At 29.4% G+C, this 13,080-nt stretch overlaps 1 protein-coding gene across 1 annotated transcript in view; it reads left to right on the plus strand.

The window, feature by feature from the left end:
• Nucleotides 1–12,425, plus strand: part of LOC123299957 — a 35,951-nt gene extending 23,526 nt beyond the window's left edge. Inside the window, exons 4-11 of the mRNA XM_044882389.1 lie at nucleotides 4,442–4,580; nucleotides 7,129–7,298; nucleotides 7,457–8,446; nucleotides 8,785–9,096; nucleotides 9,477–9,615; nucleotides 9,683–9,903; nucleotides 9,963–10,397; nucleotides 10,461–12,425. Of these exons, the coding sequence (XP_044738324.1) occupies nucleotides 4,442–4,580; nucleotides 7,129–7,298; nucleotides 7,457–8,446; nucleotides 8,785–9,096; nucleotides 9,477–9,615; nucleotides 9,683–9,903; nucleotides 9,963–10,397; nucleotides 10,461–11,509 (3,455 nt within the window). The 3' untranslated portion in view covers nucleotides 11,510–12,425. The remainder of the gene's footprint in view (nucleotides 1–4,441; nucleotides 4,581–7,128; nucleotides 7,299–7,456; nucleotides 8,447–8,784; nucleotides 9,097–9,476; nucleotides 9,616–9,682; nucleotides 9,904–9,962; nucleotides 10,398–10,460) is intronic.
• The last annotated feature ends 655 nt before the right edge of the window (nucleotides 12,426–13,080 follow it).

Below are 13,080 nucleotides of genomic sequence, written 5' to 3' on the forward strand. Positions count from 1 at the left end.
TTTCCATTCTTCTTTCAATATTTCACAAACTTTTTGTATTTTTAAATCCTTATCGATTAATTATAGTAAAATTGTAAACACACAATTTTCATTTTCCAATAGAAAAAAGATATTATGAAAAAAAATTGATATTTTATTTGATTATTAAAAAAGAAATTAAATAGCTATTAAATTTTTTTACCGAATGATTTCACAATTGTACTCACACTGATTTAATAAACAACATACATTATACACATATAAAATGTTAGATTATCAAATTTTTGTATTGTTTTATACCTATTAATTGAATTGATTAAATCAAATTTTTAATTTCATAAATTAAATATATATTGATTGGTATTTATCTTGAACAGGATGTTTAAGAAATGTCTGTCGGGTTTAAGATCTAGTTCGAGAAAGGAGTTATTGAAAATCGAATTCTTAAAATTTTTTACTAAACTCTCAATTTTTACTAATTTATTCTTTTAGAGGTCGAATCGGGAACACGATAGCAAATAACCTAAGTATAATCTTCTACTTTTTAGAAAACCTGATTAATTCTTGTCGGTGACTTAGTCTCCCCAAAATTATGACTCCTAATTTATATTTTTCGACAAACCTCTTGTACGAACGCAAAAAATTGATATCTGATTATTTCATAATGCGTTCCAAGCCATACAGAACTATTTATCAAGAATAACATTTTATCATAAAACAAAATTTTCCATAATGATGCCGACTTACTTGAACACACTGTATATTATGTAGATTAGGTAAAAATGAATTTGATTTTCGTAATTACTAAATTAAAATTACCTTAGTTTTCTTGCGGAATTTTTCGATATTTTAGAGCAATTTTTTTCCTTTTACTACCTTAGAAAAATATTTCATATCTAAGAATTTCACTTCAACACCTTGTATAATAATTTACCGATATTTGAATCCCATTTCCTTGAAAATTTCTCTATGGAATTTAATTTTATGGAAACAATGGCCATTACAGTGATTTGTATATGGTTTAGTGTTCTGTATGAATTCAAATACAATTGTCACGTGCCTTAATGAAACATACAAATTTTTGAAATATCTATTTTTACACATTTTAAATTAAATTTTAAAGTTTTTCAATTAATTTTTTATTATGGTACTTTTAAAAACGTGTGAGTTAGTTTAAGTTTAATTATAACAACGAAAGTAAGAAGCAGTATTAAAACTATTCAAAAAAGAATTTTCCTGCCATGTGGATTTTCTTTTACCCGTTTTCCGCCCTTATTTCGTAATATTCCTGCTACTCTTTAAAAGTTAACAATTTCGATAAAGGTCAGGTTTCTTCAACCAAATATTTTCTTATTTAAAAATAGTTATTTACATATATACAAGTGGTGAAAACAGCATTATTAACGTAAACATGAGAAATTAAGTGCGTATTCGTACAAAACTTTATCTTCGCCTTTAAAATGTGACCTCTAAAACGATAATTATAATTTAAAATTTGCCATGAATTATTGAGAAAGATAGATTATTTAAAAAGTTACTATAGTAACTTGAATGAAAATGATTGGTAATGAATCCATTACGATACAGAGTGCGGTAATGAACTATTTTTCACACGTAAAATGAGTGAGAAAAGTAGTTCTTATCTCATGGGCGTAGATAAAAAAGATTTTTGATTTTTGGATACTTTTTTGAACTGCTTGTAAATTGATATTGTAAATGGAAACAAAAATTGTAAATTTCATTGAAAATACCAATTCGATAAGAAAAAATTTCATTTTCCATGAAAACAAAATGAGGGTCAAAAATATAAACCTTTTAGTTTTTCTCACAGAATTTACGTAATATAATTTTTGGTATGAACACATAAAATTCTTTTTTGACACCTAAATATAATTTAAAACAATGAGCCAATAAATTTTTATTCAAGCAAAACATAACAAGGTATAGATCAGCGGTTTATCATTATATCTTAAAACAAGATTCTTACAACTTTTGTTTAATTTTTACATAAAAATAATAGTACCGTGTAAAATAGTAACGATGTATTGAAAGTTTAATAGACTTCATTCCCTAATTCGTCGAGCACAATTTCTAGTGGTTTGAAGAATTCAATACGGAGTTTTATTGAATCGGAAATTTAGAATTCCAATTTATTAATTATATTTAAATAAATCGATTTTTTAAAATTATCAATTACAGCTATTTAAGGAGACTTGCACTCCTTTAAAAAGCAGTCAAGCAACACAAATAATGTACTCTCCGGGGAAAACCTTCTGGGGAATTTCTTTTTCAAGTAGATTCAGTGTTTTGAAATTTAACTTATAGCAATATTTTCAGTTATAAATCACTGACGTTAACAGTACACTGAATTTTTACAGTATACTCTAAATTTTTTTGAACAAAAGTTTAAAATTTTAATCTGTGAATTATTTAAATTTAGATTAAACAAAAATAACTTTCTTCCAGTAACTTCGTGATCTTTGACGCACTAAAGTAGAAACTTCCGACTGACAATAGTCAATTAAATATTGACATGCATGCGCCGTCATATCCTAGACTATAAATATTTATTTACAAAAATAATAAATTTGTATACCATGTATATATGAAATATATCAAGGCATACTAAGTTTAGTCCCAAGTTTGAAACGCTTAAAAATATTAATGCTACGAACAAAATTTTGGTTCAGGTGTTCATACAATCATCTAACTAGTACATTTTCAGTTGTCCGTCCGTCCGTGCGTCTGTCTGTGAACACGATAACTCAAAAACGAAAAAAAATATCAAGCTGAAATTTTTACAGCGCACTCAGGACGTGAAAAGTGTGGTCAGGAAAAAACTCGAGTTCGTAAATGAGCAACATAGGTCAATTGGGTCTTGGAGCCGTAAAGCCCATCTTGTAAACCGTTAGAGAAAGAACAAAAGTTTAAATGTAAGAAATGTTCCTTATCTAAAAATAAACAGCTTTTGTTCTAAACATTTTTTCGTAAACATCATTGTTTAGCCGTGAAAGCGCAAATTATGCGCAAATTGTATAGTATGTATTATATGATAATATCAGTTATGTATGTGTGACATGTATGTATGAGTAATGTGACAGTGTAATCAACACTGTCTATACACGGTATTTCAATAATTAACTAGTCAATTGTTTGTTTTCACGTGTTTTTAATGTTTTTTATATAAATTACTAATTAATTTTCGTTTAATTGCTTATGTTAATGAAGAATTAAAAAAATGAAAAAGAATTATTTAAGAATTGTGTCTTTGTTGTCAAGAATTTATATTGTTATTTAATTAATAAAAAGAAAAAAAAATTTATTTATATAATCAATGAAACTTATCATCATCTGTTTGCGCGTTGAGAGGTCTTTATACTTAGAAACCTGTTGTTTGTTTTTTGTTTGTGTACTTAACCTAAGGGTCACCTAAATACTTTGATAAATACAAACGCATAGTAAATTACAAAAAAAATTCTCACACTTTCATTAACATTTTTAATTAATAGACGCGAAAAAATTTTTAATTAATATAAAATTTATTTGTAAAAGAAACGTATATATTGGGAGTCGAACCTTGGACCATATTATTCGCAGATTTAACTATTATATTTCTTTGGAAGCGAAATCCTGTTTTAATGGACGGATTTCTAACAATAAATATTAAAAAATTATAGGTTCAAAAATTGTCGCTTTTGTCTAACATTGAAATGTATAGAATAAAAAGTGTATATGCTACTGGAAAAGTTGTTTCTTCAATAAGAGTTGACTCTTCGTAGGTAAAATCGACTGTTACTGGTTCCTTTCAGTAAAACTTGATTAAAATCGAAAATATATCTGGCGTAATTTTCAAAATATTGGAAATTTTCTTTAATTATTCACCTTTTGATATTTCGAAAACCAAGGCAGATATCAAAAAATTTCATTCTTTTGTCTACATTCATGAAGTTATAATAAAATTCATCATTGAAGATGAAAATAAGATAAAAATAATTTCAACCCTAAATCTACCCTGCTGGTACATCCCTTATATGGATGGAGACAAATATTGTTGCCATCCTCATACATCCTTAAGTATAATTTTTTCCTGTCAGTTTTCATTAAGAAATTTAAGACGAATCAAGTGGGAAATTATTTAATCTACCTGTGAAAGCAATGAAATGAATTCAAATTACATAAATTTTTCTTTTAAAATTTTATTTTCCTTTTAAAACTTTTGTTCGAAACATTCTTTATAAAAGTATGGATTTTCTATTTAGGATATGGACAATATCATACTTGCATAAAATAATTCCATTTGTATCAATAACTTTTTCCAAAAAATTACAAAATTCCCTCAAAATTGATGAAACTGAATGCTTTCTACGCAAAGTACGCAGAAAAACCCTTGCATGATACTATTTGAAATTTACCGGAATAATTATTTATTTAGACGAAATAATTAAATTCTTCTTTTCTCTAGCTTGTTTTAGACGTGTATTGGCTGGAAAACGAGTTGCTGATAGTTTTGTGAAAAAATCTGTACCATGTGAGCGATTGGACGATTGCCAACGTGAATGCAACGATGAAAAACGTTTCGTTTGTGAAGGATTTAATTACAGGTATGTTTTTCTTTCAAGCTGTTAAATACGGAAATTTTTTGGTTAATTTTGATGCTAGAAAGTCATAAATAAATTAGACTAAAAAATAAAATTAGCAGAATTTAATGAGCTACAATTGCATGAGACAGACGGTGAACTACAATGGGCCACGTGAACCAACATGGGACATATTTTAATTTTAATAATATATATATACATAGAAAATAAAATAATAAAAATAGACTATAAATAAAAAATAAATATAAGTAAAACGGAAGAATTATTTTTAAATAAACTTGCAACAATTTTATAAACAATAATTTCAAACAAATACAAAAAGATTTCAAGATTATTGCATTAATAAAATCAATTGTTTAATACAATAAATAATAACAAAGAATTTGACAAAAATTTTGTAAATGATGTGACAAAATGATTCAGAAATTTCTATATAAAATCATAATAAAAATAAAAATGATGAAATTTTTATAATAATATGAAATAATCATTAATTAATGTTTACAAAATTCAATCAATTTATTTTTATTATTTTATTATTCAATAGCGCAGCTACTCGGATTAAAAATTTAATATCTATACTGTATAAGTACAGCATGATAAAAAATATTATTATATCCTCATCACCTAGTATATAAAGACATACTATGAAAATATAATTAATAATAGTGGAAGTGCTGCTCAAACAAATTTTCCAATAAGAAGAATACCGATTCGAATGTTTACACAGTCATACGGGATGATGGATCACATTTTCAAAGATTCTTAACCGAAATCTGAAACTTTAACTCAGCAACTACAAATTGACAAATAGTGCCAATTCCTAATATTTTGCTTCGCGTTAGAGATATCAAAAAAAATTATCAGAAACAGTTGTGAAGAATTTTATACTCATTTACACTCACGTATTTTTAATTTTTTCATTATTTTAGTCTACCACTGTAAATTTTAGCCAATATTTTCGTTTTCACACTGTAGTGTGAATGTATAATAATATTTTTTGTATACCGGTATGTGTTACAAAGTACAAACAACCGAAAAATATATTATTTGATTTGTAATTTAACAGTAGAGTAATAATTATAAAATGTTTATTGTTATAACTAATTGTTATTGAAAAATGATCGCAATAATAATTCACATTTAATTTATAACAATGAAACCAGTGTTTATGACAAAATTCAATTATATTTGTATTAAAAACACACTTTGACTTTTACCTTTTTATTTTATTAATATTAGGTCAATATCAAAATAACTGCGGGAAATTGTTAAATAATTTTTTTAATTAAATGTTCAAAATAACAAACAATTACACAACAAAAATTACTTAATCGAAATTTCAGGTATTAGCTTTGAAAAGCTCAAATTTAAAGTCCAACTATAATCACGTCATATTTTGAAATAGACACGAATTATTACATTCAAATAAATCGAATATTTCGAAAACCGAGGCAGATATTCTTATTTTTCGTCTACATTCATGAAGTTATAACAAAATTCATCACCAAAGTTAAAAATAACGTACAATAATTTCAACCCTAAACCTAAAATTGTCTACTTAAAAATAAGAGAAGAAATTTTTTTCTACAATTTTCACGAAAAATCGACTTTGACTAACTTACACCTGGTGAAAACGATCCCACCGGATAAAATTCGTTTTGAATTATGGTTTTTGAGATATCACCTTCATTGGGTTAAAAAAACTTGATGAAATTGACGTTTTATCTTGACTAAACAGGCAAGATATCTGAATCGGTAAAAAAAAATCGATTAAAAAATATTTCCCCAATGTTAACGAAAAATACGTTTGTTGCTAATTTGAACCTGAATTCATCACCAAGGCTCGACCCTAGGATAAATAAATAGCTACACCTCGTTTATCTCGATTTATAAAGCCACCAATCTTTTCAAGGGTACAATTCTTGCATTATAAATACAAAATCAGCATTTAAATGCATCTCAAACATTTTATACATAAAATGACACTGATTTTCATATAAAAATATTTTAATACAATAATGTTTTGCTCTTTTATTCAAGTTATCATCATATTATTTATATAAAATTATAATTTAAACAAAAAATTGTCTACATGTAATTATATCACCTAACAAGCGAATATTATAATAATAATGACATTACTACATATTAAATTATAGTGATGTTATGTAAATTATATTAATTATGCAAAATGAAAATGAAAAAAATTATTAAATAAACTATAATCACAGTTAAATAATATACCTAACTATTTAGCATTAATGACCTTGAGTTCTTGCAACTGTATGGTAAGTAACAGTAATGATGCAATTTATAAAACTTACAAAAATAATTCTATTCAAAATTTTAATTGAAAATTTACTTAAAAAAAGTAGACTAAGTTTGTCTGAATAGGATTATCACTTATAATTTCGTTTTGGCAATCCTTACCTACAAATCGTATCAAGCCTGCGAACTTTTTAATTTGTAGACTATTTATTAAACATTAATGTACAACGAGTTGCCTATGTAATAAAAAAATGGGATATTTACTTTGTTTTGTTTACAGATTGGATCAAACTGGACGTGGTCAAGGTGTTTGTGAATTAATTGAGCTACCGTTGAGTCGTTTAGATATTGGTCGAGATGTGTATCCAGATAAAGACTATGATTTTTATGAACGAGATCGTGATAGTATATCACCAGATTGTCGGCCAAATTATTCAATTTATAGTTCGGGTAACATATATTTTTTGAAATTTTTGTGGAAGTTAATCTATTTGAAATGTTCTTGGAGAACATTTTCACAAATAGAAAGGAGTCTGTAGAAACTAAGATTTGCAGATGATCTTTAATGTTGTTAAATCTTTGGTTATGTTTTACTCATTTTTGTTTAGGTCCTGGTTGGTCCCCTCCACCACGACGACCTTATGATGATGGTATGGAAGGTGGCTGGACGAATCGACGCCCAATCGTATATCCAGATAATCGATATCCTCCACGACCTTCATATGAAGTAGATCATTACCATCCCCCAAGCTATGATGATCGCCGATACAATCGCCGACCTTATCCAGATTACCCTGCCCCATTACCCCCACCACCAGCATATAAACCATCAAGCTATGAACCATACTTACCATCACGTGATTACTATTATAGCAAATCGGATTTTCACCGTAGCCAAGATCGTAATTTCTACGTAGAGTCATCATATAGGCCACTTCCTCCGCCTCCATCAAGACCTCCATACTATAGCAGACCATCTTACGAAAATCGTCGATATTTACCAGAAATACCCGATAGATATTTTTCTGAACGTGAACGAGATCGTAATTATTGGGGTTTAAATAAATATCGTGGACCAATGCAACATCATTGGGCCTCATATGGTGGATCGTATGGTAATTTTGGTAAACCTGATTCCGTTTATTATGATCGTCGATATTTACCAAAACCTACCGTCTATCCCACATACGATGAGTTTCGAAAACCTACAACAGCACCTTTTGTACCGTACCAAATTGGACACGGTGATACTTATCGACCTCCGCCAAATTGGGGACAATATGGTGGCAGTTATGGTAATAGCTTTGTTGATAAGAATACATACGATTACTGGGGACTAGATCGAAATAATTACAGCGATTATGGTCGATATAGTGGGAAACCTACATACTTGCCAAACCGTTATGGTTCTTCTGGTGATGGATATGCTGGGGTAACACATTATGTACCTCCAAGACCGTCAATCCCCCCACCACCACTGCCGCCACCTTCACTACCGCCTCATCCACTGCCTCCACCTTCATTACCGCCTCATCCACTGCCTCCGGTAAATCGTTGGTCTGGAAATAAGCATTATTATGATGAACCCAATCGTTCTGGTAAAACTTTTTGTTATTTATATTATTGGTTTTCTGGTTAGTTTTGAAAGATTCATTAAAAATAAAAACACACTTATCACAAATCCATTTTTAATGATTCCATCATTCCATCATCGACGCATTTTTAGAAACTTTCATAAGATTTGAAGTGCGTACCATTCATTACTGGGTCTGTATAAGGGCCGATGAATTTGCAATATGTAATAATACTTTTCACCAAAAATTGAAAGCGTATTTGTCACTGATTTTTGGGTAATTTGATTACATGACTACCCGGAAGACCTATTTATTTAATATTATTGAAAATATAGTTATTTTATGTGTTTATTTATCGACAGATTGCTCCTTTCGATCCGGAACGGGTTTAAGAATGCAAAAAGGATATGTACGAAAATTTTATGCCGTACCAAATATCTACGAATGTGAAAAATTATGTTTTATGGAAAAACATTTTCCATGCTACTCGTATAGTTTTCGGTATACAATTACACCGGATGCCGCAAGTGAAAATTGTTATTTAAGTGATCGTCCAATAAGCCAAACAAACATGTATATGGATACAGAACCAGATCGAAATTTTGATATTTATTCGATGAATCAAGGTGGTAAACAATGTATGCAACCGGATTTTAATTATGGTCGGCAAAGTGGTAAGTATAATGCGTTTCATAAGTTTTACTGTAATATTTTTTGGAAAATTGCTGTTTTTTTTACACAAGCGAAAACTTAATTCTTTTAATAAATTTTGCCTGTCCACTTATAGCTAGGTGTGGTACACGCGAAAGATAGTGTTTCCAAACTAATCAAATAATTTTCAATGACCATAAATCAAAATGCCATGTTACGAAATTTTTACAGTTTAGTTTAAAGGAAATAATACTTGTTATTATGGAAAATTGACTTAAAACATAAATCAATTTCGCTACGCTGTTTCAAAATTTAAATTTATACTCTTTTGCCTTAACTTCTTTTAGAACACTACTTATTTATTAAAAAAAGGTCCTTCATTTATTAAAATTTTTATTCACAGATTGTTTTTGGCGAACACGAAGTGGTCAACGATTGGATCATTCAGTTGTAAGGGACTCGTTAAATGTTCGAAGTATTGGTCAATGTGAATTAGAATGTATTCGTTCAAATCGATTTGTTTGCCGATCGTTTAGTTTTAGGTTAGTTTCAATTTATTCGCAAATAAATTCAGAACATAAATTTAAAAGCGATATTTTATTCATAAAGGTATGGATCTCCAGTAATTGGTGGCCCGATTGATAATTGTCAATTAACCGATTGGCCATATAGTGAACTTGATCCAAAGTATCATTTGGTACCTGATCCAGGATTTGAGTTATACGAGCGTGGAAGCTACGGTCATGGATGTGAATTAAACCATTTTGTGATTCAAGGACCTTGGAATGATCCACATAAGATGAATGTAATCCCAACAGAGAGTCAAAAAAGTACGTTATTAAAGTTTTACAGCGTTTGGTTTCTAATTTTAGATCAAAATTTGTTCTAGGATGTTACATTGGATATGGACGCCCAGCCAAATTATTACCATCGGCAATACGAAAATCAATAACAGTTTTAAATGAAGAAGAATGTCAATTAGCTTGTACTCGAAAACGTGAACAAGGACCGTCCACATGTATGTCATTTAGTTTTCGAACTAGCGGTGAATCAAGACATCGTTTACCTGGTCCAAATTGCGAACTGTCAGATATCAGTCAGCAAGATTTACTCTTAAATTTGGACTATGCCCATGATCCGGATTATTGGCTATTTGCTTGGGATATATTTAATCCACATTGCAGCCCTTCGAGTTCAAGACCACCAGCACATTTACCAAGACCACCAGCGCCGTTACCAAGACCACCTCCAACAGGTCCGTATCCACCACCTTCAAGACCAGAAACACCTGGTGGATATCTTCCAATCGATCGAAACGATTTTGGTAAGGCACTCAGTCACTAAATTGCAATGTTTACGTTCATTTTTCAAATTTTTATTCCTACAGGAATCGGCGAAAATACTTGGCAACACTACACAGTGAAAGGTCTACCTTGTAGACGTGGAAGCCGTTGTGAACGTAACGTAATACTTGGCTATTACTCCTGTGAAATCGAAGGAGGAGAAGTAGGTTCATGGGATTATTGTTGTCGACCATCACATCCATGTGGCTACAGTGAAGGTTTCGATTATCCATGGTGTTATGTAGGTCCATCCAGAGATCAATGGCGAAAATGTAATGATCGGTATTATCCTTATGGACATGGTACAGATCTCAATAAACCTTATTATACACCAGCATCACGTCCATACTTACCAAAACCTATACGTCCAGCGTTAATAAGCTACGATGTACGTGATAAACCATGGATTCCACACCCTGGTCCATCCATCGATCGATTTGATCCCCATCATCCAGGACCTAGTAGACCACACCCACCTGCAGATCATGATAATGATTTCTTGGATCCACCAAAACCAGGTGGTTTAGGTGAACCCAGATATTGGCCTGTGGCATATTTACATAAAGAGCCACCTCCATTTACGAATAAAACCGAAAATGATAAACCGAAATCACGATATCCTGATGATGATGGAAAATCACGTCAAACTCAATCGCGTATGATGATGCCAAAAGAAAAAACGAAACCAAAACCTAGCGACGACGATGACGATGATTTCGTTCGAATAGATATAATTCCAAAACCAGAATCGACAAATACTTCCAAAGATGATGAATTCCTTAGTTACGAGGTAATCAATACAACAGATTTACCCCCAGACACTACCACAACAACGAAAAAAAGCTCCGAAGAAGAGGATGTTGTTTTTGAAACTGTTGAAAATGTAGATACTGATGATTTATTTTCGGAAACGAATTCAACTACACCGAAACCAACCGAAGAGAAAAAAGTAAGCCGACGAGGGAGTATAGTTTTTGTTCCAAATCCACGAACTCGGGCACGATCCTTATTCCAAACAAGTACGGGTAATTTACCATCGAATTTTCAACAGCGATTAATCAAAGAACGAAATAGTTTAACTGTAGTACAGTAAATTTATTATAAGAAAATCACAATAAAATCTCACTTGTACAGAAAATATTTTAATGGTTATGATAACTTTTTTCTCGTTCAATTTATTTTTGATAATATTCGTATTTTATAGTTTACACGGGCTGTTCCATAAGGTTCCATGACCGAAAATCTATTTGTTAAAAATCTCCAATATGCACCCCTTTTAATTTCGAAATACTTTGGCCAAAAATACTTTTAGGTATAGTCGTACAATTTGTTATTTGAATAGTTACCCATTTTCTAATCTTCTCAGTGTATTTAAATTCTATACTTTAATTATCTCAATTAAATTATCTTAAAATCCAAGTAAAAAATTAATTTTACAAATTCGATTATGATTTCGCTTAAAATATGAAGCTTATTATTTAGATTCAAGTATAGTTAGGCATTAAATTGGCTTAGATTTTTTCCTTTCTAAAGTCTAAACCTAAATTTCCTGAATTGAGTTCTTCAAAGGAATTAAAGGTGTACTATAATGATCACATTAGAGTTTCGTGTAATACAGAATTTATTCAAAAGAGAAAAATAATCTGGGGCGACGGAGGAGGATAATTAGAAACTTTGTGATATGTTGTACTTTGTGGCGGGTAATAAAAATGTCCCCTAGAAATATGACATCTACATCTACCCATATATAAACCAATATAGAGTTTACTTAAACTTGGAAAACTTTTAGGAAAAAAACTTGTTTACTTTTGTAAAAATTGGAGCATGAATTGAGATTATTTTATAAAAATTAAACGAGATAATAAAACAGAGACATGGTGGGGTTTAAATAAAAAAGGGAAACTCAAAAAAAATTTATGTTTTTGCTCATTAACTTGAAGAAAATTTGCTATGGATACGCAAATCTAACGTTGTAAATTTGTATTACACTAAAATGAGAGAAATATTGTCATGACCTATTTAAATCAAATTTTCTGTACAATAAAAAAAGAGGATTGATTGCATATTAAAAGATTAAAAATTAATCAAAGTCGTAAATCAAATTTTATTCAATTAAAATGATTAAAAACTATTTAATTACATTAATTACCTAAAATCAATGACGAATATTAAAATTTTTAAATATACACGAGATTTTCTTTAATTACCAATAAGAAATTATAAAAATAATAAACGTTAAATTTATGAGCAGTGATTAATTTCTTTGGTTCGGAAATGTTTAATTTTGATTTAAAATAAACAATAAACCTTTGTAAATTGATATTTTTCTTAAAAAATTTCGAGTACAACCAAAAATTTAGTAGTAAAATAATTAAATTTTATTTTTATTTCGATCAAATTACATTTTTTATTTTTTAGAAACAGTATCAAATAAGTTTGAACTTTCGAAAAACCAATAGATATACTTATTTTTTTTTTGTAATAAACGCTTGTAGACATTATAGATTTAAAAAATGAAATAAAAATTTTTGAGAAATGTGTATAATTTTTTTTCTTTAATACAGCCAATAATCCGAGATTGATTGCCAATGCCAACGTATCATGGAGAATAAATTAAGACCAAGGAAGTAATGCGTTAAACTGAAAATTTTAGTATTTAAAAAA

Source organism: Chrysoperla carnea, chromosome 5 (genome assembly GCF_905475395.1).
Source record: "Chrysoperla carnea chromosome 5, inChrCarn1.1, whole genome shotgun sequence".
Lineage (NCBI taxonomy): Eukaryota > Metazoa > Arthropoda > Insecta > Neuroptera > Chrysopidae > Chrysoperla > Chrysoperla carnea.